The sequence below is a fragment of the Meles meles genome, chromosome 15, assembly GCF_922984935.1.
Source record: "Meles meles chromosome 15, mMelMel3.1 paternal haplotype, whole genome shotgun sequence".
In the NCBI taxonomy this organism is placed as follows: Eukaryota; Metazoa; Chordata; class Mammalia; order Carnivora; family Mustelidae; genus Meles; species Meles meles.
In genome coordinates this window covers 21,256,107-21,281,691 of record NC_060080.1, presented here as the reverse complement: position 1 = coordinate 21,281,691, position 25,585 = coordinate 21,256,107, and the positions used below count along the sequence as shown (strand labels likewise).

At 52.4% G+C, this 25,585-nt stretch overlaps 2 protein-coding genes and 2 non-coding genes across 9 annotated transcripts; 1 reads left to right on the top strand and 3 right to left on the bottom strand.

Annotated features, from left to right (window-relative positions):
- The first annotated feature begins 976 nt into the window (after nucleotides 1-976).
- On the top strand, nucleotides 977-2,288 carry OST4 (oligosaccharyltransferase complex subunit 4, non-catalytic). The gene is made up of 3 exons (XM_045978941.1): nucleotides 977-1,131; nucleotides 1,255-1,392; nucleotides 2,058-2,288. The coding sequence occupies exon 2, from the start codon at nucleotides 1,256-1,258 to the stop codon at nucleotides 1,367-1,369; it is 114 nt and encodes a 37-aa protein (XP_045834897.1). The 5' UTR covers nucleotides 977-1,131; nucleotide 1,255; the 3' UTR covers nucleotides 1,370-1,392; nucleotides 2,058-2,288.
- A 137-nt stretch (nucleotides 2,289-2,425) lies between these two features.
- AGBL5 (AGBL carboxypeptidase 5) lies at nucleotides 2,426-21,184 on the bottom strand. 6 transcript variants are annotated; one of them, XM_045978939.1, is made up of 15 exons: nucleotides 19,922-20,038; nucleotides 18,493-18,752; nucleotides 18,082-18,253; nucleotides 17,589-17,752; nucleotides 16,851-17,028; nucleotides 16,415-16,593; nucleotides 15,548-16,004; nucleotides 14,872-15,041; nucleotides 14,417-14,552; nucleotides 13,562-13,764; nucleotides 12,717-12,931; nucleotides 5,392-5,550; nucleotides 4,014-4,120; nucleotides 3,058-3,188; nucleotides 2,426-2,685 (listed from the first exon to the last, which is right to left on the bottom strand). In XM_045978939.1, exons 2-15 carry the CDS (start codon nucleotides 18,705-18,707, stop codon nucleotides 2,514-2,516), a joined length of 2,658 nt encoding a protein of 885 aa, XP_045834895.1. In that variant the 5' UTR covers nucleotides 18,708-18,752; nucleotides 19,922-20,038; the 3' UTR covers nucleotides 2,426-2,513. The 6 variants fall into 6 exon arrangements, 5 of the variants coding, with proteins under 5 accessions (XP_045834895.1, XP_045834892.1, XP_045834896.1 ...); XM_045978936.1 differs by lacking the exon at nucleotides 19,922-20,038 and adding exons at nucleotides 20,163-20,301; nucleotides 20,729-21,184 and having other exon boundaries at nucleotides 2,545-3,188; nucleotides 3,676-4,120; XM_045978940.1 differs by adding an exon at nucleotides 3,676-3,722 and having other exon boundaries at nucleotides 2,545-3,188.
- Nucleotides 20,441-20,513, bottom strand: TRNAA-AGC. Its single transcript has one exon. It is a non-coding gene; the product is annotated as a tRNA-Ala (tRNA).
- On the bottom strand, nucleotides 20,847-20,936 carry TRNAY-GUA. Its single transcript is given in 2 exon segments — nucleotides 20,847-20,882; nucleotides 20,900-20,936. It is a non-coding gene; the product is annotated as a tRNA-Tyr (tRNA).
- Nucleotides 21,185-25,585: the final 4,401 nt, after the last annotated feature.

Here is a 25,585-nt window from a genome sequence, read left to right as displayed (position 1 = left end):
CAGCTCCTGTAGTTTTCCTTGGCTCAGAGAAGCAGAGGCGTCCCTTGAGCCCTGGCCCCCCTCTACCGCAAAGCAACTGGCTTCCATTACCCCTGACAGCTCCAGAGCAACAGCCCAGCCCCTGGCCCCAGCCTGGCTCCGTGCCGTTCCCTTTTATGGTGAAGCTGAGGGAAAGCAAGCAGTGAGGGGGAACAGGATCTCCCTGGGGCAGAGGACTGTAGAGCTCCAGGGCCTCTCCCCTCACCAGAGACCCTCAGACATCTACCCACAGTCTTTTTCTCCTCAGTGATCCACTGTGCTCAGAACCCACAACCTCTCTTGCTCGTCCCAGCCCTTCCCCCCACCCTCCTCCCTCACATCCGGGGGGGTGATTTCCCACTTGGCTCAAGTCCCACGGTTTGGGTTTTGATTCCGGGAGGGTCCGCCCTATTTCCGACGCCCACCTCCGGGGGTGGGGTGGGGGGAGCCAGCCAGAGTTAGGGAGGCACTGTTCAGATCACAGGCAGGATCCTTGCACTTGGCGGCCGTGGGCAAAAAGGCGGGCGCTGAGAAGAGGAGCACCCGGCCTCCCCAGCTCTCTCCCCATTCTGAGCCGCCGCTCACCAACCCCTTCGCTGCCGGGGCCAGAGAGGGCACCCTGAGGGCAGGGCCTAAAGGAAGCACCTGGCTGGGCCGAGCCGGGAAGCGGAGGGATGGGCAGCTGCGCGGGGGGCCAGGCAGGAAAGGGAGTCGGAATCTGGGCCGAGCCTCTCACCCAGCCACGCCGCCGCACCCTCGCCCTAGCCCACCGCCGAGCTCCGGGTAGGTGGCCACGGCTCTGCGCGGGTCCCTACCAAGACAGCGGCTGGCAGCTGCAGCCAGCTGCGCCCCGCCGGCCCCAGGCGCATGTCTGCGGGTCGCCCGCCCCGCCCCCTACGGCGGGCCGCCCCTCCGTAGCCCCGCCCGACGCTCCGCCCCTTGAGAAACAAGGCGGGGAGCAAGCGAGACGGCGGGGCTAGAGAGCCGGTTCCGGCCGAGCTGCAAGGCCGGAAGTGCCCGGTTTGGGCTTGCGCTTGCATCACCGACTTCCGGGCCGGGACTCCTACCTCCAGCTAGTACGCAGACCGTATCGCGGGGAGCCCAGCTGATTAGGTGAGAGGCACGCAGGCGCGCTCCACCGCGCTTCGGCGGTGGCTGGTCCTGGGGGCGAGGACCAGTCCTGGCGTGGGCGAGGAGTGCGCGGGCCTCAGGCTCAGTCCCTCCTCCTCTCCGCAGGATGATCACAGACGTGCAGCTCGCCATCTTCGCCAACATGCTGGGCGTGTCGCTCTTCCTGCTTGTCGTTCTCTATCACTACGTGGCCGTCAACAATCCCAAGAAGCAGGAATGAAAGTGGCGCTTTCTCCGCCCCAGGTAACGGTCCGGGGCTTAGCGCCCAGCCCCCGGAGAGTGGAGTGGCGAGGCCGCGCCAGGGCCTGCAGGGTTCGAAACTTCAAATCAGAAGGTGTCGGGCCAAGCATAATATAGTCCAGAATTGAGCCCCTTTATCCGCACACAGTAGGGAGAGCCTTGCAGTGCCCTGCCCTCTCCCCCTTAAACTGCTCCCTGCTAGAATGGGGTGAGTTTCCTGATCCTCAGCCCCCGTCTTCATGGTACCCCTATGCCCCAGTTGGGGGTTTGGCTACAAGGAGGCACTGACACCGGTCGGAATAAAGGTACTGAGGATCATGCCATCCGAGGATGAGCATTTGGGCTCTTCACTTAAGTAGTTCTCACTTCTCTAAGGTTGTTTAGGCTTTTATTTAGACAGGATTGGTGCGTGTGTGTGCGCGTGGGTACGTGTGTGTGGTTGTAAAGATGTAGAATTCTATTTCCGTGTTCTGGGGTAAGGGGCCCTGAGTGAGCAGTTGGTTACTATAGACCCAAGTCCTAGGGAAAGGTGGGGGTGGGGGGAGCGTTAAGTGTGGGTCAAAAATGTAAAGGGGGGACAGGCTGGATGAAAGCTGATGCCTGAAGGATTTCCCCAGCGGAAAGCTGCAGCATTTTCCTTACCTCAGGTCTTTCCCCCTCTTTTCTAGGGTTCCAGGACATAGTCTGAGGCAAGATGGAGGGTATGAGGGGCCTTCACACTTCACTTCACCCCTCTACCCATCACAACATACAAAGCAACTACACCTGGATTTTTTCAAACAACTTTTATTTCCTCAAAGTCTTCCTTAACCCTATGGAACAAGAAGCTGCCACTGTGTAGGGCCCAGTATAGGGGTTTCTTTTCAACTCCCTCCCCCCAATATAAAAATATAGATATATTTTTTTGTGGTCCCAAAATCTTGTGCTATGGAGGGAGGGATGGGGTAGCAGGTTCCTGCTTTGTCCTATCGCAAGGTGATGCTCTGCGATGCCTCAGAAGAGGGTGGCTGGCATTCCAAGGAGTTATGGTTGTCACATGGAATCAACAGCTGAGGGAGGGGACTAGCACATTTCTCACTGTGTTCCCATCTTGGGGCTATATACTGGGCATGAAGATTGAGGCATCAGACCCGGGGAGAAACAGTGAGTGGGGGAGATTTAGGGACAAAACAAACCTCAGGTTGGCCCAAGGGCCCCCCGCTGTAACAAATCCGGGACTGGGAGTCAGACAGACTACAGGAAATAGGAGAAAAGGCAGGGGCAGAGCGGGGCCGTGGGGGCCCGGCCTGAGGCAGCCTGCAACAGAGAAGAGAGAGGAATCAGGGTTGTGAAAACTCTGCCCCTCTTCTGCTCTGTTTGCTAGGGGCTGGGAGATGTGAAAGGTGAGATGGGTAAGGGTAGAGGGGTTGAGCATTGCCTAGTGGGCCGATGCTGGAATGGAACAGCTCCTAGGCCTTAGGCCCTAACAAGAAGTTGTTTTCTTGTCTGTTTGGAGGGAAGACTGAGGCCATGATGGAAAAAAATCAGGGACAAGATTCTTAATGAAAGTACCTTTAGTCTTTTGGGGGTCAGAGGGAGTAGAGAGGGAAGAAAATGATCCTGAACGGCAGAGATGGGAATGAAGGGATGGAAGTGAGGTGGGGTGAGGGATTGGACCCGGGTGCTCACCCTGGTGCAGAGTGGGGTCCCGGTTGCGGCTCACTGCTCTCCCTGGTCCGGGGTATAGGGGATGTGGGGCCAGAAGAGCCGCTCATCCCTCTGCAAGTCGGCGGTGAGCCCCGGCCCAACCTGGGCCTAGCCTGTATGGATAGGGGGTGGGCTAAGAGGCTGGATTCTTCCATGAACTGTTTTGCTTCTGGGTTTGCTTCTAGAGTTTCCATGTGTAAGAATGTAGTATAGGAGTCAACATAGGTATTGGGACCTTGAATTTCTGGGTACCGTCCCTGGCTGAGAAGGTAAGGCAGGGTCACAGCTAGAGGATTCTTGGGTTCAGTCTATGATTCCCAATCTTACCTAACTGGGAGAGACAAAAGGATCCAGCATTTAACCTCCATGGTGTATCATGGCTAACATCTGGCTAAATAGAGAAACAGTGTGTGGAAAGCAGCTGGAGAATCAGTAGATCTCCCTCGGAGCCTTCTGTGCCTCAGCCCCTGCCAGAGCAGCTTAGGTTTCACCCATCCGGTCTCTGCCTGCACCCAGCTTTAGCCAACTTAGCACGGGGATCTGGGCTGATTTGGAGTTGGTGGCACAGCTGTTCTTAGGAGCAGCAACCAGATGTGTTACCTGGGGAATCCGGGACCCCTCCTGGCGGGAACTCTCCTCGGGCAGGTCTGGGCAGAAAGAGAGGAGAAGCTAAGGGCAGGGGCAGGCAAGGCCAAAGTTAGCAGGCTGAGGTTGAGGTATATCTGGCAGGGACATGGGTTGGAAGCAAGCAAAAAACCTGGCTGAAGGGACTGGGGGCACTGGACAGACAGAGGCACTCGGGCACAAGCGCAACTTTCTGATACAGTCGAGGGGAGAGGCTTATAGCAGTGCTGAGCATTTTCCCTCCCACTACCCAGATGTATAGAGCCTTGCTGGGCTCTGCCAGAATCGGGCTGGGGAAGACCCAGAAATGTTACCTGCAATCGTGTCCTGATACAGGGGATCCGAGGTCCTAGCAGCCCTTTCCCAATCACCATGACAGCCTCTGGCTTGTCCCCTGAGGACAGGAGTGAGCAGCTGCTCCCTAGGGAACAAAGGAAACATATCAGGGTAGGGGACCATGGAAAAGAAGAGGCAAATTTCTTTGGATTATGGTTTTCTCAGTATTGGCAATACTGACATTTTGGGCTGGATAATTCTTGGTTGTGGGGAGCTGTCTTGTGCATTGTAGAATGTCAAGCAGCATTCCTGGCCTCTACCCACTAGATAGCCCTTCTTCTTCCCCGCCCCATCTCCACAGTAACCACCAGAAATGTCTTTAGGGCGCCTGGGTGGCTCAGTGGATTAAGCCGCTGCCTTCGGCTCAGGTCATGATCTCAGGGTCCTGGGATCGAGCCCCGCATCGGGCTCTCTGCTCCGCAGGGAGCCTGCTTCCTCCTCTATCTCTGCCTGCCTCTCTGCCTACTTGTGATCTCTCTCTCTGGCAAATAAATAAATAAATAAATAAAAAAAAAAAAAAAAAAAGAAATGTCTTTAGACATTGCCACATGTTCCCTAATGAGCAAAATGGCCCCTGCTTGAGAAGCATGGCATGTTCTAGTCTGGTCCAAGGGCTGCAGTAGCAACCTGGATCTTGACTCAGAGCTCATCAAGCTGAACCATTCTGAATGTCTAGAGCTTAGAGCCTATCACATCCAAATGGGTAAGTGTTTACGGATCAAGTCAGTAGCCAAGATGGTGGATCGAGGGCTACCCATTGAAGAGAGCTGACAGGCTGGGAGTTACGGGCTCTGAGGGAGTTACAAGATGTTGGACTGGAGTCTTAGGACTCATTCCCACCCAGTCCTTTACACAGCTGGGGTGTAACTTAAAAGAGAGCAGGTGGCCTGGGTTTTATGTGGATGATGTGGTTACACAGCATTTGCCATGCTGACAAGTGAAAGGCCTATGCCTTTTTCATTCAGTTTTGTCTAATGTTGCCCAGCTCCTGGAGTGAGGCAGTTCAGAGTAGCAGGTACTCAGGTGTTCAGCTATGAAAATGAGGATTAAGTGAGGTGATGTGCTTGGAGCCGTGCCTGCCACATAGCAGACACTCAAAGAATGGTAACTTGCTTTATTCTACAAAGACAGTTTCCAGCTTCCTGTACAAGGGCATAGGTGCTTAGGGGTCTAGGATAATCCAGGAGGGTAACTGCTGTTCCTGGTGTGCAGAGGGCTGCATTACATTAAGTCAAGAAAGAAGTCCAGGTCAGGTGGCAAGAAGGGGCTGGTTTAAGCCTAGTAGGGAGCCTGGTCTATACCCTCTGTGGCAGGGAAGGCTGACCCACCCGGATTTCGGTGGCAGTGGGTACAGACCTGATATGCTGAGTGAACTGGGCAGCAGACAGGAGCCCATGCTGGGTGAAGAGGCCAGGCTAGAACCGGGGGCAGGATTTGGGGATGGGGCCAGGCTGCTTGAAGTAGGGCGATGGGTCAGTGGCTGCTGCCGCCGTCTCCTGTCCTGGCTTCGGGGCTCTGAGTGGAAAGGACACAGGAGAGAAAAGGGCAAATAAGCGAGGCCCTGGCACCCCACCGCCCTGCTGGTGCCCCCTGCTCAGAAGATGCCGGCTGTCAAGCTTGTCCTCACACCAGCAGCCCTCTTCAGAGGTCAATCTCAGATGGGTAGGAAGACTTGCGACATTCATTCCGGTTACCCAGGTCACAGGCAGCCCTCATCCACCTCTGTGGGGCTAAACACTCTCATTCACCTGTTCATTTCTGAACAGTTCAGTTCTCTTCCGGCAGAGAAGAAAAGAAAGTTACTGAGCTGGGCTTCTGAAACACGGCTCCTCTAGGTTCTCTCTCCTCTAACTGCCCCTCTTTGTTTGCTCTTCCTGACCCCAAATACCAGTGCCCACCAGCCCCTCCCAGTTCTCCCCTTGGTCCCTTCCTGCTCTGCATACTCTAAACTCTCAGGCTGCTTTCCGGCCGTTTCCCCAGAGGTGCAGGTCGGTGGCCACCAGCATCTCCCCCCGCTAGTCTCTCGTGACCCCAGCAAAACTCATTTTCTCCCATCCTTCCTTTTGTTTGTCTTATCTTGATGCAAAATGGGCTCAAAACCCTGTTTCATCTTTTGACTCCTTGCTTACATTTTGATTTGTGTTTAACCAAATCTGGAAAACACTATCTCTGCCTTTGCTTGGATTCCTCCTTCAAAGGAGAACCTTGCCGTGGCCTGTGTCCAGATACAAGTCTCTCTCTGATTAGGCTTTTGAAAAAAATTCCCTGCTGGTTGTCCTAGCTTGAATCTGTAACCTTTTACAATCCATCTTTCACACTGGTGCCAGAAATTATTCCAAAACCTAGACCTGATGAAAAATCATTTGGTTCAGGCCAGGGGGAGACACTAAAGGTCTTTTTAAAGAATAAAGTCTCAGCCTTTTAACATGGCCTTCAGTGCTCCACCGGCTGTGGTTCCAGTCTACCCATCCTTGGTAGGATGCTGACTTGATCCTTCATACCCTCTGCTGTTGCCCCTGGGGCAGCGAGCCCTCTGGTTCCTCTACAAGGACTATTTCCTCTTCCGGTTTAACTTTACATGTCCCATCTCAAACGTCACCTCGGTGAAGCCTCCCTGACCATCACAGCTCGAATTAACTGTTCCTCTCCCTTCATTATCCTTTGTTCACTTGGCTTGTAATTGTTTATGGTTTTTGTCCCCTTAATGAAATAAGTTAGTACACCTAAAGTACTTAAGATAGTGTCTGGCACATAGTACTCAGTAAATCTTAACTAGTATTCTGCTGAAACTTGACTCTCTTGAGTATAGAGACTTTGTCTTTTCCAGTCTATATATCCCAGTGCCTACAAAATTCTGCCTAGAAAACCAGAGACTTTAGTAAAGGTTTCATTTTCCTGGGTAGCAGACACCCTACAGACCACAGGCTGCTTCAGTAATCTCTGCGCTTAAGGACACAGGCTTACAACCCTATTTTCGCAGCTCTCTGGCCCAGTCCTTGTGGCCGAAGCTTCACTGCTAGAGCTCTGAGAGCAGATGGTGGCTGGAGTGGGTGAGGAAGCTTCCGGGTTTGGCAGGTCCTTCCTCATCACAGAGGGACAGTAGGTGCCAACATGCTCTCAGACCAAATGGACTATTAACCTTCACGGAGCTGAAGTCAGTGGAGATCCCAGGATGCCAGTTGGGCCCCAACAGAGCAACATGTAGTGGAAAACACCTCTGATTGAGGAAGTAGGTGACAATACCTTGTCCAGCTATACCGAGCAGTAGCTAGCAGGGACAGGCTAATTTTGGAAGTCCCAACCCAGATTTTTAAAAATTGATACTTAGATGAATAAGCAATAGGAAAAAGGGAGAGATTTTGGGACAGAAGCTATTAGCTTTGAGAAGTTTGTTGAGAGGCTGGGTACCAGCTGCAGCCAAGAGTCAAAAAGAACCAGACCTGTCAACTGTACGTCAATCAACAACAACAACAAACAGACCGCAGGGTGCTAGTAAGGGGTGACACGGCAGTGAAAGACAACAGAAGTCAGAGACTTGGCCACAGTCAGATAACCTGAAGAGTTACCCACCACCGACTTGGTAATACTGTAGAACCCAGACCCGGGTAAATCTTCAGTAAAACAGTGATAATCAGGATGATGTCCAAATGACAGGATGTAATAGGCAGAAATGAACCTGAACTTGATCAAGGATGGAAACTGAGTTTCTAGAGGATCTGAGGAATACCTACCTATACATAGGGGTATGCTGAAATCATGTTAAAGGATGAAGCCTCACCTATCCCAGGAAAGGTAGGAAAGCGAATGCAAGCCTTTGGGACATTTGTAGGTTGCAGCAAAAACAGAAATATTCAGGAAGGTATGAAGCAAAACAGGCATATGATGTAAAAACTGTGAATGTAGGTATTCTGGGAAAGATACTACAGATACGACTCAAGAATCCTGCCCCTAATGAGAGTTGAAGGAAGGGAGACCACTATGGTTTAGGAGAGAGGCCTAATATGGAAAGGATAAGGCATAAAGATAGCATTTTAACTCACTTAGACAGTCTTAAAACCTGGCCAGGCCTGCCTGTAAACTTGGCAGTGTGAGCACACAGCCCAGTTTCTCATGTTCTAACTTCTGGCCCCTGGTATAATCCAGGCTTACTCAGTCCCCACTGAGAGGATTTAAGGTAGGAGCCCCAGCTCCGTTATGTCTTGGTTCTGAGCTGTAGTCAGTGGCTTCAGGCTGAGTGCAGAGGGATCTGTGAATCCGCTTTGCTTCCAGAGGTTGTGAGACTGTATTTTTATGGTAATCAGCCAGAGATTTCATTCTGGGAGGGGTTGGTTAATCCTGGGGTGAGGGTCTGTGATAGAGGGGGACTGCCCTTCCCCGGGCAGGAGTTAGAATGGATAAAGGTCTCACAACTTTGAGGAGCAGTTCTGATTTGGGCCTGGGTCTAGCATCATCCCCATCGAGACCTCTTTGGAACTGTCCCTCTGTGTAGCACCCTTAGCTGAGTCCCTGGTATGACCACAGACCTCACTGATGCCCTCCGAAGGGCGGGAAGGTGAGACCAACATTTATTCGGCTCCCTACTTCTTGCCTTTTATTCATTCAACAAGGATTTGCTGCTCATTTAATAAGTGCCAGGTGCTAAGGGAATACATAGATGTGTTAGGAGACATGTCCCGCCCTCAAGTAAGCTGCAATCTGTATGCAGCGGAAAAAGTACAAGCGGGATGGTGCTTGAGGCGTTCTTCCTCTGACCGTCTCACTTACCATGGGGCTTGGGCTGCTTGGCCGAGAGTGGCCCATCAGCTGAGCCACGGCATGGCAGAGGCCGGGAGAGAGGTCTAGGAGTCACAGGTGGAAGGGCCAGAGCTGGGAGGGAGGACAGGGCAGTGGAAGGATGCCAGCTGACAGGTTCCACTTTGACCTTGCCTCTCGTCTTTTACTTTAGGGGCCCGCCAGATGGGCCAGGTTGTTACTGAGAGAGACTTGCCTGAATCCATGGCCAGTACTTGGGGGAAGCACCTAGGGTGCACGATACGAGAAGGCCTCGGCCTGACTCTGAGCCCTGGGTGCCCCACTGACCTCCCCTTAGTCCTTTGCTCCCCGGGAGGGACAGGAGAATCCGGTGATTTATCCACTGTCCCGGCGCAGGCCTGCCTTCGCGCTCTGTGGGCACCTCCTTTTTTGTATCAGTATCTTGCAGGCTTTGGGCTTCCCTGCCTCAGTCATGGACTAGCTACTCCTGTGATCTCGCCCTCCTCAGGCAGCAAGAGCTGCTGCTGGTGCGGTGAGCGCTTCTGCTGCCGCTGGTTTGGAGCCTGACTGCGGAGCCCGGAAGGTGCGGCTCAGGACCTGCTTTGCAGCTGCGGGAACTGCAGTAAAGCAGCTCTCCCGGCCCTGCAGTCGGAGGGTGCGGGGGTCAGGGCTTCCTGGGAGGCTCTCACAGCCTTCTGTCCCAGGAACATTCCCATTTTCCCCCAGTCTGCCTTAAAGGTTGGCCTTCTAAAATGTCACCCTCCAGCCTTGAGGATAGAACCTGCCAGACTAGCTCCCTGAACCTCTGCTTTTAAGTTTCTGGCTGGCTGCTTAGATCTTTTCTGAAGTTTTCTCGATAGCACAATCTCATGCTCTGTTTTGGCCAAGAAAGGGTAGTCATGAATTAGTTCTATAGTTAAGTGTGATGTGTTCTTTATACATTAGTGGAAAATTTCTCGTAAATTTACAAGCCAGAAAAAACCTGTTTGTCAAATCGCAATCTCAGTTTTGGGTTTGGAAGGCCCAGCTGCTTTGTAGTGAGGTCTCAGAGATAGGGGAGTTGTGTTCTTCCTACCTTGGAGGACAGAGGATGCGTGGACGTGCCAGGGGCCAAAGCGGCAGATGTGTGGAGCCAGGAAACAGCACAAAGCTACAGGGCAGGTCGGTCGGACAAAGCTGTTCTTCTGAGGGTCGGTTGAGGAAGCCCCGTGCAGGCACCACAGTCTGCACTGCAGGTCCCTGTCTTAAGCCAGGCCCAGTCTCCTATCCTGCAGTGCTCGCAGGGATTTTAGATGAAGCAGCAAAAACTGTAGCACTTGGAGTGGAGATTCCAGTGCTCTGACCTTTCACCTCCTTAAAGCATTCCTGTTTGGTCTCATTAGTAACCCCCTTCTCAACCTTCTGTGACTTTAGAGACCTAGTTTCTCGGTCTTACAAATAGGATGCAAGTCCCCAGGTGTCTCTTACTCGAGACAGCTCTTTTTGTTCTGCTTCTTAGTTCGTTCCCCTGGGGGGAGCTTCGCTTCTCACTTGTTTTACCTGCGTGTGTGGACGACACCTAAATTCAACCTTGCTGTCACCTTTTCTACAGGCTGGCTCTTTTTTCGGCCCGCAGGACATCTCCATCTAGATAGCCCATGACATCCAAGCATCTCTAGAATAAACTCAACATTTTTTCTTCCAGACAATGTCTTAACATCGCCGTGACTCTTTCCTTTGGCTGATAGCCTTGAAGCTCTTAGTCTGGCCTTCCACGATCACTGAACCTGGCCACCTCTATTTCTGATAAATATATTCATCTCTCCTTCCCGGACCCTGGTACGGCCATTAGTCATCTCACGTATAAACCAGAGCGAGGATTCCCCTCCCCCGCCTGCCCAGTACACACAGGCTGCTCTCCCATTAATCTTTCGTTCTCATCATTCTCTGGAGCACACAATTGTTGCCGTATGTCTCCGTTAACTCCTAATCTTTGTTTTCAAGACATTTGAACTTATTCCTCCTACCTCCCTTCTCCTAACTTCTGTGCGTGGCCCTTTGAGCCAGCTAGGAACGTTTGCTTCCTGTCCTCTCGACACAGCAGTGCTGGTCCTGGCTCCCATTCTCGTCTCTGGCATGTCTGTGTCAGGCCGTATGCTACCGTCCATTCTTCAAAACCATTTCTCAACTGAACATTCTTCGGCTAATTACTCTTGAGTTTATCTACGACACTGGCTCCCCAAGTCCCCTGTGTTTATAACGAGTGTGTGCTTTTATGTGCTGTTGACTGTCTGTTTTTAGGTCTGTTTCCTGTAAGGAAATCCTTAGTACTGAATATGCACCTTTTCTCTGTTATCTGGGGGAAGTTACAGAGACACAGAATACGTATCCCTCACTGAAGGAGCTTCACACAGCACTCTGCATTGGGGTGGGCTGGGGTGATAGTAAAATAATAATAATAATAATAAAATACTGATTAGAAACTGCCTAGAATCTTCCAGGGAAGACCTGGACCTAGAGAGGAATCTTTCCTCTTTCTCTTTTGTAGTCAGGGAAGGGGAATCTAGGATGCTGACATTCCTTCCTAGGAGCTATGAGTGAAAAGGTATGAGAGGCTGACAAAAAAGAAAAAAGGAAAAGAAATGAGAGGAAGTTTGAATAGCAAGAAGCTTGACTAACACTGCCACTAACAGCTGTGGCTTCCTGGACAAGTCCCCCTTCCACGGCCTCTGTTTTCTCACCAGAAAAACAGAGATACCATCAACCCCACAGGGCCTTGTGAGGATCAAATGAAATATAGATATGATACTATTTTGTTCACTGTTTAATGCTATTTAAATACAAATACACGGTTAGTATTACTTGAATCTGTCCTTCGAACACAGCGTACAAAAGCGTGCTGTCCCAGTGACGGGAGGATCTCAGAGAATGGGGCTTGGAACATAAGCAGGGGTATGGGCGTCGCTCGTCAGGGATAGCGTCTCACTGGCCAAAGCTGCTCCCTCCCCGTGCTGCCCCCCCAGTGCAGTGAGACTGCCACAGCCACTGGCCCAGTGCGCGCTTCTGGTCTGCACCTGGGAAGCGCTAACAAGGACGAGTGCAGCTTGAAGACCCGCGGACTCTTAGCTCCAGCTGACAAGCCTCCACGCTCTGGCAGGATTTCTCCAGCCCAGAGGCCACGACAGTACTGATTTGGGGGTTAGTGTATTTCTAGAAGTGGCAGCACAAGTCTCTCCCCACCAACGTCTGAGTCACTCCCAAGGAATGGCTCCACTGGCCTTCCTCTTTTTCCCTGAAGGCCCACAGTTCCTGTTAGACATCCGAGCCCAGACTCTCTCATCAGGCAGGGTCTCCTCCAGCCCAGCCTAGGGCTACCGATGCACTGTTGAGCAGCCGTGGCTACCGCTGGAAGGGGCCAGACTGTTGTTCAGTAAGCCTCAAACAGAAGCTGTCTGTAGTTCTTCCATTTCGCATTGGAAGAGTTAGAATCCTTCTGATACCACTTTCGGGGCAGGCTCTGAAGCCAGGAACAGGTTCATCCCACAGAGACCTTGGCTAGGGGTCTCCGGCCCTACAGCGCTGTGGCTTGCGGCATGAGGACACACGCTGCTCCCAGCAGGACAGACTGACGCCGGCCCTACCGTGGAGCCTCCACACTTCAGCATGGCCCTGCTTCAGCTAGTGTTTTGGCCTTGGAAAGCCCCCTGCTCCCCAGCATGGAACGCAGCTCAGGTGCCCAGGCTTCCCGCCTGGGCCACACACTCTACTGCTCTGGGGCTCGTGGCGCAGGGAACACCAAGGTCGCAGGAAAGGCTGCAGATGCTGCTATAAACTAATTTTATTGATCGACCCCTTGGACCCAGCCAAGTGTGTCTCTTCAAGCTCTCATTTCCCCCAGCAGTGCCCCAAACAACTGAACACCTGTTGCAGGGGCTCCCAGACTGGCTTACCTCTGACAGGGCCCAGCACCCGGTGGCTGACCTTTTGAGTGCTGGAGCCCAGGCCTGGCAGCCCTGTGGGCCGGCTGCCATGAAAAGGGAAGCTGGGGGAATTCTTCATCTGCGGAGAGTTTTGCTGGCTGCTGCTGCTGCCCCCGGCACTCGTGCCGGTGCTAAAACTGCGTGCCCGGCTCAAGGGGTTTTCAGAGCAGGACACAGGCAAGCCGCTGCAAAGAAGCAGAGGCTGGTTAACCCCAGGCGGAGGAGGCTATGGCCCAAGGCTTCCCCCTGGGTCTGCTCAGGAAAGCACCTCTGGGGGGATGGGCACAGGGACCCGTTACAAGGAAGAAGGGAGGAATCTGCGTCCGCGGACAAGGTGTCTGACCTGGGGCACGGCAGCTGATCTCGGAGCACCTACAAGCCCTTGTTCGCACATAGCTGCTCTCGCAGAGACATACTAAGAACTATCAAGGGTGTCTCTGGGTAGCTTGAACTCTCGGTGAATTCCCCTCTTATCCCAGTAGTGATGGCCCTTGGACCCTGGAGCAGTCCCCATCACCAGAAGCTGAGACCTTGCTCCCATCTCCACTAGTTATATTTAATTTTGGGCACGGCTCTGAGCAGGGAAGCCTCTGGCCTGGTTTTCAGATGCCCAGGAAGTACATAGCCCCAGATAAAAGGGAAGAGGATCCCATTTTCCAAAAAAATGCATTAATCTTACCAATTTTAATTTACTCTGAAATTATTTACGATGTGGTCCTTTTGGATGGGGAAGAAACACAAATCCCTTGGAATTTCTAGCTCTACAGCCCCGTCCCACTTGCATACCCTCTCCTCCTTCACCCTGTGGGTCTTACCTGTTACTTTTGGGTGGAGTTCGAGAGCCTCTCTTCTTGCTGACACCCAAGCTCACAGTGCTGCTCAGGCCTCGGCTGCTGCGCACGTGTCTCAACATCCAGGCACGGAGGTTCGTGAGGCTGCTGTGCTCTGACAGCACAATCCGGGGCCACGGGTTGCATTCTGCCATGTCCAGAGCGGCAATGGCCATAGCTCGTCCCACCTGCAGGGTAGTGGAGTCTGGTTCAGCGTCTGGGACTTCCAGCCCAGGCTGCTGGGTTAGGGTGGGCTGCACAGCACAGTGGAAGGGAAGGAGAGACCAGGCCTCAGATTTTCTCGGTGGGTGCCCCAAATTTTGTGCCAAGGTTGTTTATCTCAGCAGGTTTAAAGGTGTTCCCTAAACGATTGCTCATTGGGGGGCCCTCCTCCTTTACGGGCATGAGCTGGTGTGCTTTCTGGCGGGCACCAGGAATTCTCTTAGCAGAAGGGGCCTCGATCTTGTCAATAACCTGCAGCTCGTTGGACTTCTTGTGCCCTGGGACCCAGAAGTCATCAAGACCAGCATAGAGGCGATGCCTGTAAGCCCAGGAGCGAACACACACAGTATAAAGAGGAGGACGGGCTCAGAGGCAAAGACTCCGAGTCAGCTGTGCTGGGGATTCTCTGTGGTGTGGGGACAGAATAGTGCCTACTCAGCCTCTCGATACCATGACCGTCAAGGCCTGGCCTTTACACGAGCTGAGGGAAATAATCCCGGGGGGGAGATGGTGACAGTGGCGAGCCTCTCTTCAGGGGACCTGACTCAGGCCGCAGGAGCGAAGGCCCTTCCAGACTTGGAGGTTCCCCCTTTCCCCACATACCCCATGTAGCCATACCTGCTCGAACAGCTCCACGGTGTATCTGGAGGGGAAGGCCGGAGGTGGCGGGGGGCTGGCGCGCCCGTTGTCATGGCAGGCGGCAGGGATGCTGTTCACGGAGCGCCCAGTGTTGTAGTTGCATTCAAGTGTGTAACTAGGACACAGAGACCTTTGTTAGGGTCCCGCCTGGACAGAATTGGGACAGAACCACGGGGGACAGCCTCGGTGCTCTAAGAAGCAATCACTTGGACAAAAATGGATACGATCGAAGTGCTAAGGCCGGGCCTCAGGCACAGCCTGGCAGAGCCTGGAAGTCCCCACAAGACAGAGTCCCAGACTAAAGACAGTGATACGCACGAGGAGCCTGTCTTTTGAGAAGGCTTGGGCCGTCCTCTGCTGCCCAGACAGCCTAGACCGGTTGGTGTTTTCTCTGGGGAGGTACTTTGTCTGCTACACCCCAGCTTCCAGCCAACCTGTGGATTATCCCTGAGGCTTTGTAGATTGCGACCCGGCCGCTTCCCTCCTTGGACTGGCCGTCTCTGCGGTCTCGGGCGTACATGTTCTTCTCTGAGAAATTGCAGCCTTGGAAGTCAAAGTGTGCTGAGTTCAAGGAGATGAGCTTTGGATACAGCATATTTTCCACCTGTTTGGGGGAGGAAAAAGGCAACTCAGGAGAGACGGAAAGGAGGAATGGGCAAGGAAGAGATGGCAAGCAGGGGCCGTGTGACTAAAACCATGGAAGATACCGTTACAACCACCGGCAGTAGCCGGTGTTCTGGAATTCTCACCGGATGCCTGATGTTATTTATTTCCAGGTGTTGGAAAGGTACAAATCCGCCTCTTTTTAAGCTCTTAGTTTCTTTCCTCCAATAATGCAAACCTTTCCTTTCCCCCTGGTTTCCCAAAGTCTAGAATAAAGACCGCAATGCTGACAGCTTGATCTTCGTTCAAAGGTCATGATGTAATGACCGAGACACGAAGCCCCACTGGCATCGCTTCCCGGCCCTCGGAAGCTTGTCCGGAGGTAGAATACCTCTTACAGCCGCAGGCCTTCCTGCCAAAAGGCCACCTCCCCTCTGTCCGTGGCCCCAGCTTTCTCTCCTGACCTGCCACAGCCCCCACACTCTCAGGACACTTGGGGATCCCTACCTGGGTGCTCTCGTCACTAAAGCTGTTGCCATACATGAAGCAGCCCCTTTTGGAAGCATGTCCATGCAGGTCCACGTAGTAAGCGACACCACTCTCTTTCGGGGGGATGGTGTCGGGGGCTGGCTGCTCAGCCACGGCAGACTGTTGGGGCATAATCCACACACCACTGGCCTTCTGTTCTGCTGGCTTGGTCTGCGGCCAGGCTTCAGGGTTGTCCCCATCAGATGCGTGCCCGAGGTGAGTTTCATTTTGGAGATTGTTGGCTTTCTCGAGGTCCGAAAGGGGCGCATTCACGGGGAGCTGGGGACTGTGCTGGTGCTCAGAGGGACTCTGGGAGTTCAGACGAGAGTGCACGTGGTGGTAGAGGAGCACAGCTTTGGCCCCGTAGATGGCTGGGTGCAGGGCCGCGTCGGGCTTCAGGTACTGACGGTTCAGGTTCACTCCACGCGAGTCTGTGCTGTAGGACGACAGGGACTGAAGCGGGCTCGAGAGGCTGGGCCAGTGGGGGAGATGTGAGCGTGGATGGAAGGGAGACCATGGGAGACGGACTTATAAAATGAGAGGCTCAGGCTGCATGAGGAAGGCAAGCGTTGAGGACCGACCCTCTCCCTGACCTGCCGTCACCCCGACCACGGAGACCTAGCTAAGCACAGCTCCCTGCAGCCGTTCTAACTCCTCCTTCCAGAGAGTGCCACGAGACAGGCCACCTTCCTTCTCTGGCCACTGGATAGGGAGATGGAATTGCCCTTGTTCGGGTGCAAGAGGACTGTTACACAGAAATTCAAGGAGAGGCTGGTAGTGTTTCACTGAGATCAAGGACACAAGGGGGACCAGAAACAATCCTGATGGGCTGGGGAGGCTTCTTACCGGTAGTGGCCCCGGACCACACCATCGGGGTTCAACATGGGAATCAGCTTAAAGACAAAGAGGCGACGCAGGGTTTGGGCCCGGGGGTCATCAGGTCGAAGGATGAAGTCCAGAAAGCCATTGAAGACAAAGCTAGATGGAGTCTCCCCAGGGTGTACCCTACTGCTTAAGAAGAATATCTGAGATGGAGAGGAGAGTGGTCATTAGGCCAGTCACTCTGTAGCTCCATGCTAACAGGATATGGGGGTGGGGGCAGAAGAGCCGCTGGATTTCCAGCTGGCTGAGTCTGCGCGTGGAGTGGGAGTGGCCACGCTTGCCTCCCAGTGCAGGCCAAGGCTGTGGCTAGGAGGCCCAGTGATAATGTGGCCTTAAGCTGTCGGCAGGGTCTGGGGCTAAGGAAAGGTCAAGGTACTATCTTTAGGTGATTCCCACTCACCCTCTTGCCTGTGAAACAGAATGGTCGGGGGGTGCCGGTGTCAGGAAATAGCTGCTCTAGACGGGGCTCTCGATCTTCTCGAAGCCCATGGCAGGAAGTGATGGTTAGCAGATCCACACGAAGTCCATCCAGAGAATAGCAAAGGATCTCCCGGTGGTAGTAGATGGTATCCAGGGGACTGTGGGGACAAAAGTCATTAAGCTAGGAGAAGCCGCTACCATCCTAACAAGAGGTGAGCCTCATCGCCAGCCTAGGATTTGTAGGATCTGGTCTTTTACCTTAACCTTTGGGACCTTACAGTCCCTCATGATGTTAAATGAGGCTGAGGATCTGGGTGGTCTGCACCGCCAGGATGCAGAGCACGGGACAGCATGAACCTGTTTTCTCCCCAGTCTATGGCTCCCTACAATAGATGACTTTGTGTACACGGTTGCCCTCTGTTGGGACAGAAAAAAGGGTGTGCTGGGCAATGGCAGTACCAAGTTCTGGATAACTGACGGAAGCTGGGATATTAAGAGGCTGAACTGGGCAGGGGGATGAACGGAATGTAGGTGGTGGTGCGGAGAGATCGAGGTCACACGGACACTTATTTGTCCAAAGTACCCAAGGTCCCACATTGTGTACAGAAAAAAGAACTGGTGGTGTTTATGGATCAGGGCTGCTGGGGCAAGTTCCAGAAGGGCCAGAGATGCTGTCTGGTCCGGGACTGTGTGGCAAGAGTACAGACGGGGTCGGCACCTGCTGTGGGTAGGGTGGTTCTCCAGAAAGCGCTGGTCTAGCTGGTTTAGCAAATCCTGGCAGTCACTGTAGGAGAAGGGGTAGCAGAAGGCGAAGAAGGTGGTGGCCCCACGGCCCTCCACGAAACGGTGAACAAAGGATAACACAAACTGCGTCTCTGTCATCTGAGGAGCAGAGGAGGAAGAGGAAGGGGCCGTTGGTGTGAGAATTAAGATCCTACTGGGATCACCAGGAACTGACCTTAAACTGACCTTACACCCTCAGCACACTGACCAACTTCCCTCCCTCTGGGACTTTCCATAGGACAGTCGGCTCCTTCTAGGCTTCCTGAGGCAGGGACTTATCTTGGACTCCAGCTAGCACTGGAGGGAAAGTAGATACCAAAACCTGGTGTGCCGTCTGCCTGGGACTCCATATCGAGGATAACTCCTCTTTCCTGTCCCTCTTCTATTTTTAGTACCCAGTCTGTCTTTCCTCCTCATGGAGAACTTACCTCAAAAGTGGGCCGGTCTCTAATGCGTTCCCAGCGCGGCCGGGTGGGCAGTGTGCGCACAAAGGGGGCCATGCCCTGGGAATACAGCTTGCTTTGCTTGTTCATGTTCATAATGTTGATCTTGATGAGTTTCCCTGGAGTTCCTCCCCGGACACTGAAGTAGAACCATGACCTGCAGGTTCCAGAAGAGGAGAAACAGCTCCCTGGATACGGAGGGTTGGAGACAGGGCATGTGGGACAGCTGGAGCAAGTGAAACTGGGAAAGGCCTATTCAGTAAGGAGGAGGCAAGGAGAGAAGGAGACGGGTAGAGAGAGGAAGGGCAGAGATGGGGTGAGAGAGCTGACTGAGCACAGATTTGGGGACACGGACATCTCTTCTCCTTCTTCCACCCTCCTCTACTTTCCTCTTACCTGTTCCCATTCTCGAATTCTGTTTCAGCACAGTCTGGTCGGGTCCACACGTTGAACTCGTAGTCGGGGGAAGAGGCAAGGCTGCTGATGGGAGCTGGTGCCCCACCTGCTCCTCCTTCCCCATCGCTAGACACAGATTCCACCTTCTCCACGTGGGCTAGGTTCCCTGAATCAAAGCGAGAACTGAACAGCAAGCCCCCACAGCGCAGCTCCATGGTGAGGCCGGGAAAGCATCCTCCTGCCCACTCTGGCCCTGAGAGCTGGAAAAAAGCGGGGTGGGGGGGCGGTGTGTAGGAAGGAGAGGAAGTAAAATGAAAACAAGTTTTTCGGGTATCTCCTGATAAGTGAAAGCTATCCTAAGGGAGTGCCCTAAGAAGCAAGAGGCTCTTTCAACCTCAGAAAAGGTAGAAGGGGCCTTCTGGCAAAGGCTAAGATAAAGCAGTATTCTGTCCCCACACTGAGGTATGTAACTGACCTAAAGGGACCCCATTTTACAACAGCTTGGCTGCTCCAAAATGAAATATTCAACTGCTTAACCATGTTGAGAAATGCTAGATTCTAAACTTTTCTGCAGCCCAAAGGTTAGAGAATAACATTTGAGAGGTCAGATTTCCCACACTAGGCCCAGACACACCCACCACAACACATGGAATCTTGACAGATGGGCCTTTCTGGATCTCTGGTTCCTAGCCTGGCTCCCCACTCTCCAGTGCAGCAGAGTGGAGAGAACCAAGTTCCGAGTTTCTAAGTTTAAGTGGGCAGCTGCTTCTCTCCACTCCTCTGTCCTCACAAGGCCCCACCAGGCACTGGGTCTGTTGTTCCCCTGAGCCCTGGAAGGGCTGGTTCTTCTTCTTTTTTTTTTTTTTTTCTATCTTATCCCTATTATGAAAGCAAGCTAGAGAACAGCGGCCTTTGCCAAGAAGACAAAAGAAACTGGGCAGAAGCCACCTGCTCACCTGTAGCTCAATTCCAGTTAGGGCATGGGTCTGTTTCGGGCCCCCTCCCGCCCTGCCAAGCTCTGGAGTCCCTAAAAAAGCTACCCTGGCAGTAGTTGTGGGTCACTGATGGGTATTCTGAGCACCCCTAAAAAAGTGGCTGGTAGATACCCACTTGGGGGCAAGGAGTGGTTTCTCGACCCTCGACTCCGACAGACCCTCGTCTCACACTGACCGACCTCGCCCGAGGCAGGGTGGGGTTCGGAGGCATGGAGGGGCGAGACAGACTCACACTCTAGGCAGGGACTAGGGGTCAGAGGTGCGGCCACGGGCGTGGGGGTGGGGCCAGGGAGGCCCGGGCCTTGGGTGGGGTGGGGGGTGGGCCGGGCTGGGGGGGGTGGGGTGGCATTCCAGAGGGGCTCCGGGCTGATAGGGGCTGACAAGGGGGCGGGGCCGGGGCCGGCGGGGCCCGCGCTCCACGCAGCGCCCCTCACCTCTCTCGGGGCCGGCGATCCCGCTCCCTCTCCCGCTATCGAGGCGCCACCTCGGGCCCCGGCACCCGGGCCCTCCACCCGGGACCCAAACAAAACCCGAGCGCCGCGGTGCCGGGACCCCGCTCTGCCAGGAAACAAGAAGTCTCTCGCCTATTGGCCGCGGGTACAGCTGGCTAACCGCCCAGTAAGGCTCGCTGCCATTGGTCAGCACGCAGGGGTTCCCTCGCACGTTAGCGGGTACCTGAGCCAGTGGCGTTTGGGGGCTCGGCCGGCAAATCGGGCCGGAGGGTTCCACCGCATCTTCTCAGAAGACGGTTAACGGCCTGCCCGCCAGCAGGAGGAAAACACAGTGACCAGGAACTAAACTGGAAAAGACTCACCTGCAAAATAAAACGACAATGTGCGAAGCTAATCGGTGCTCACCCGGCTCCTCTCTATCACAAAACACCTTCCTGGGTCAGGGATCTCCCGCTATTAAGGGATCCTCTGATCCTCTGATGCGCGGGGCAAAAACCTGAGTGGAGGATGCGGGCATCGATCCCGCTACCTCTCGCATGCTAAGCGAGCGCTCTACCATTTGAGCTAATCCCCCGCCTGCTGCCGGCTCTCTTCCCTTTGCCTTACAGGATGTTCTCGGCCGGTCGCTGACCCGGGGACCGTCCATAGTTGAAGACGTTTGTATGGCAGAGTGCGGTGGGGTCATGGGCAAGATTTTTTACAGAAGGCGTATAAAACCATACGTAAGCAACAGTAATACAAATCTTCGCATCTAACCCACGAGAGCTGGGTCGGATACTGACTACGTACCGCACATGTGTTTTGGCGAACAGCTGCCGTGCTCCTGCAAATGCACAGCGGGCCTCCGAGTGAAACTTTCTCCCTGCGGGATAATTGAATTAAACGAAGCTAAAAATGTTGTACGAAGTCCTTCGAGCCGGAATCGAACCAGCGACCTAAGGATTGCCGCAACTCACACCACTACAGTCCTCCGCTCTACCAACTGAGCTATCGAAGGCTCCGCTGTTTCTGACACCTGCCAGTACCTCCCTAATGCTTACCAAAGCCGCACGATTCCTACAAGATCTGAGGGACTTGGCGGAAAGCTGCCCCCCGCCCCCCTCGCCCCGCCGAGCTTCTCCACGTCGCACAGAACAAAGGAAATTGGAAAGAGAAGTGCGAGCAAAGGACCCGCTTCCCAACTCTGGACGAAGGAAATGGGCAATCCGCCTCCCTTCCATTTCCCTGCTTTTTACAAAACGAACAAAAAACCCCGCACCTCCTCACTCGCCCTCCCCCACCCCCACCCCCGTGGCTTTTATAGGACTGCGGACACTTTGAGATCCTGCCGGCAACCTCCGGCCGCTAGGTAGCATTTTCCCCTGCGACGGGGACGCAGCGTGCTCCGCAGCTGCAAGGCGCAGACCCGGTTTGCAAAGCCGGGGGTTTACTTTCGTCATTTGCCCTAAATTTCCCTTCGGTGTCTCGGGGGCTCCAATAAAATCCTACTGCTCTCCCGACGTGAAGGACATTCATTCGGTCAGTTAACCACCACCGTTTTGTGAGGATCTGCTCGTTCTGGCTGGAGCCTGAGACCGCCGAACCACCGAGCTGCCGGCGGCGTGCAGGCTGCGCACTGGCTGGCAGCGCACAAACACGGCGGTTCGCAACTGGAGCCGGGCCTTGAGCGCGGCCGAGCCCACCCCGCCGCCCCTGCCCCTACCCCGTCACACCTTCGCGCCCCTTTCCAGGGGCCCGGAATCCCAGCCCCCACGCCTCTGCCCACCAGAAGTTCCTGGGGCTTTGAGACAAACCTAATACCCGAGGCCCCCGTGAAGCCTTGCTTCGTGGTCTGGCGGAGAGGGTGTTCGGGGACACCTGGCCCATTCCCCCGCTCTGCGGCCTGGAGTCACAGTGGCCCGGCGCAAATCCAGGTCGGGGGATGGTTTCGGGCGCATTCGCAGCTCGGACACTTTCTGGGTGCTCTCAGGCTGATCTTTAAATCCGACGTCTCTGATGTCACTGAGCACAGCACGGCTTTCACCCTGGAGCACACCCTACAATGCAAGAGGTTGACATCTTCCCACCAATTTCTTGGTTTAACTTCATTCTGTTGCTGCAAATGCTACCATTGTGTTTACTTGGGCAGTTTTCTTGGCTGGGTGTTTAGCGTGCTGGCTGGTTCTCTTTCTTGAGGGGAGGGGATGCTGGGACACAGAAAATATTCAATTATGTTGAGTTTTCTGTTTTTAAGGAGAGATTCACATAACGTACAATTAGCCATTTTTAAGTATGAACAATTCAGTGGCCCTTAGTGCATTTACAGTATGGTGCAAATGATCGCTTCTCTCTAGCTCCCCTCAATTTTTTTTAATCACTCTAGAACAACACCCTGTACCCTTTAAGCATTCATTCCCCACCACCACTTCCCCCATACCCAGGCAACCACTAATCTGCTTTTTTTTTTTTTTTAATCGATTTGCCTATTCTGGAGATCCCATATAAAAGAAACCATAAACTATCTGACCCTTTGTATCTGGTTTCTTTCACTTGCCATAGTGTTTTTTTTTTTAAAGATTTTATTTATTTATTTGAAAGAGAAATTACAAGCAGGTGGAGAGGCAGGCAGAGAGAGAGAGGAGAAAGCAGGCTCCCTGCCGAGCAGAGAGCCCGACGCGGGCTCGATCCCAGGACCCTGGGACCATGACCCTGGGACCATGACCTGAGCCGAAGGCAGAGGCTTTAACCCACTGAGCCACCCAGGGGCCCCTGCCATAGTGTTTTTGAAACTCATCCACATTGTGTCATGTTCAGCACTTCCTCCCTTTTAATGGCTGAATAATATTCCATTGTATCAATATACCATTTTGTTTATCCATGGGCATTTCGGCTATTTCCACATTTTGGCTTTCATGAATAAAAGTGCTATAAACATTTGTGTAGGATTTTCTGTGTGGATATATGTATTTATCTAGCGTGTATACCCGGGAGTGGAGTTGTTGGATTTTACGGTAATTATATGTTTAGCTCTGAGGAACTGCCAGACTGTTTTGCACAATGGCCGACATTTTCCATCTCCACCAGCAATGTAGGAGGGTTCCAGTGTTGCCGACATTCTTCTGTGTTTTTTTATTACAGCCAATATTTCAACAAATTGAGCTCAATTATAAGAATTTCCTATGTCATTAAAAATTCTTTGAAATCGTCATTTAAATAGTCATTTCTCATTTTGGTATTGCCCCAGTTTTATCTTAACGTTCATCTTATTTTTGGACACAGTTTACATCCAAATTTTTAACGCTACTACTACTACTACAATAAATGTTCTTGTACATAAATCTTTGTTCACATTTCTCTAGTCTCTAGAATATATTTTCAGGAGTTTGGAATTACTTGGTAAAGTGGAATTACTTGGTAAAATAGTATGAAACTTTTAAACCTTTTGATAAATATTACCAAATCATTTCCCAGAAATACTACAGTGATTTGTAGTACAGCATTCACTGAGTATATTATTACTTAAAAATCTCTGGCAAGGGACATCTGGGTGGCTCAGTGGGTTAAAGCCTCTGCCTTCAGCTCAGGTCATGATCTCAGGGTACTGGGATTGAGCCCTGCATCAGGCTCTATGCTCAGCAGGGGGCGTGCTTCTCCCCCCTCCCCCCCACTCTGCCTGCCTGCCTACTTGTGATCTCTAATAAATAAATAAAATCTTAAAAAAAAAACAAAACAGCAACAGTGGTAACAACTTAATATAAAAAAAACTCTCTGGCAAAAGTAAGTGGTAACTTACTTGAAATTTGCACTTTGCCAATCAAATGGACTTTCAGCCTATTGTTGATTTGCATTCTTAAATGAATTGTCTTCTGTCCATATTTTTATTGTTGTGTTTAGGCTTTTCCTGACTTGTTTGAATTCTTTAACATTAAGAATGTATATGGGATAAGCTCAGTAAGGAAACAGAGGCCTTGATCAACACACCAACTAGACCTAACAGACATGCATGGAATCTTCCACCCAACAATAGCAGAATACACATTCTTTTCCTGCACACATGGAACGTTCTCCTGGATGGCCCACATGTTGGGCTACAAAATAAATCTCAATAAACTTAAGAAGACGAAAATCATACAAAGTATGTTTCACGTACACTACAGACTTGGGGTGCTGGCACTGTCATTGGAGGTTTACTGATGTTGACAGCGGCAGGTTGCGTGAGTGTAGGGGGCAAGCTGTCTGTACTTGTTGCTTGATTTTGATGTGAACCTCAACTTCTAAATAAGTCTATTAAAATTATAACCGGTGTGCTAACATAATAAAAAATATATATATGCCAAGGCACATCCAACAATGCGTCTGAATTCAATGTTTTTATTAATAGGAAGAGTATTCAATATTCAACCAGTATTCAATCATACCCTGAATGGTGGAAGCTCTCCCAACCCTGTCCCCAGATTCCTTCTTATACTTCAAGTTTGAGGCACTGAAACTGCCTAGAAAAATGGAATACCGGGACGCCTGGGTGGCTCAGTCGGTTAAGCGGCTGCCTTCGGCTCAGGTCATGATCCCAGGGTCCTGGGATCGAGTCCCACATCGGGCTCCGTGCTCAGCAGGGAGCCTGCTTCTCTGTCTCTGCCTCTGCCAGCCACTCTGTCTGCCTGTGCTCGCTTGCTCTCTCTCTCTCTGACAAAAAAATAAAAATCTCAAAAAAAAAAAAGAAAAATGGAATACCACATAGGGAAAAGCAAGCCTTCGTCCCCTCAAGCCCTTTAGGGAGAAGAGTACGTAGAAAAGGACAGATCAGTCTAAGTGTTCACTTAAACACAATGTCCTTTAGGAGAGAGAAGACTAAAATGCTTAGAGGCCAGACTACCGTTGAAATTTCTGTGTAATTGTCAACTGGGTGCTTCTGGAATAGGGCAGGGCAGGCATGCCCGTCTCCGTGGGAAACCCTCCACCGCAAGGGTGATGGCATTTGAGAATGGACAGGCAATGCTGCCGCGGAGTCTAGCCACGCTATCCATTCTTAGTGAGCAGACCACTCACTCACTACAGCCTGGAGCTGTAGACACGGTTCAAACCCAGATACATGCTTTAAGACTTTTGGAAAGAAGTGTTTCAAATGAGTCATGTGCTGTAACTTGGAGGCCCATACAAGAGTTGGTCATAACACAAGTTGGTAAGAGATAACCATATTCAAACTGCCCCTTTTCCTGGCATGTTATCTGTGGAACTCCAGCTGTGTGAAAAGTGAAGTTATAGTGTCGAGATGTGACCCTCCAAGGTGTCAGGTTGCTTCTGTTCCTCCAAGAACACCAATCATCCTGGTGTGAGAGCCCACCTGTCAGCACGGGTCCACTCTCCTAGTCCACACTGGCTTTACTCGGATTCCTGTGCTTTGACGGGTCTGCAAAATGTGAAACGTCTGGGGTCTGGTTTAGCTATAATGGGCAGCAGGTGCAAGGTTGGAACTACTTCTCTGACCCAGGTAAGAATTCTGGACAATTCCAGTACCAGGTCCAACAACTGTGTTTATCAAATGAAGTCAACTAAGGTGTTGGTGTCCCCACGAGAGGCTGTGGAGACCCAGGCTAACCTATGTTAACAGTAGCATCCCAGGATTCTAGGTCAGAAACTGAATGAACCCACCAAAGTCAACCCAGCACG

Excerpts from the sequence above, each read along its gene's own strand:
- OST4 (XM_045978941.1), top strand. The coding sequence starts at position 1,256 with ATGATCACAGACGTGCAGCTCGCCATCTTCGCCAACATGCTGGGCGTG.
- AGBL5 (XM_045978936.1), bottom strand. The coding sequence starts at position 18,707 with ATGGAGCTGCGCTGTGGGGGCTTGCTGTTCAGTTCTCGCTTTGATTCA. Across the intron at positions 15,042-15,547 it reads TTAGTGACGAGAGCACCCAG|GTGGAAAATATGCTGTATCC; the intron begins GTAGGGATCCCC and ends TCCCCCAAACAG. Across the intron at positions 14,553-14,871 it reads GCCTCAGGGATAATCCACAG|TTACACACTTGAATGCAACT; the intron begins GTTGGCTGGAAG and ends TCTGTGTCCTAG.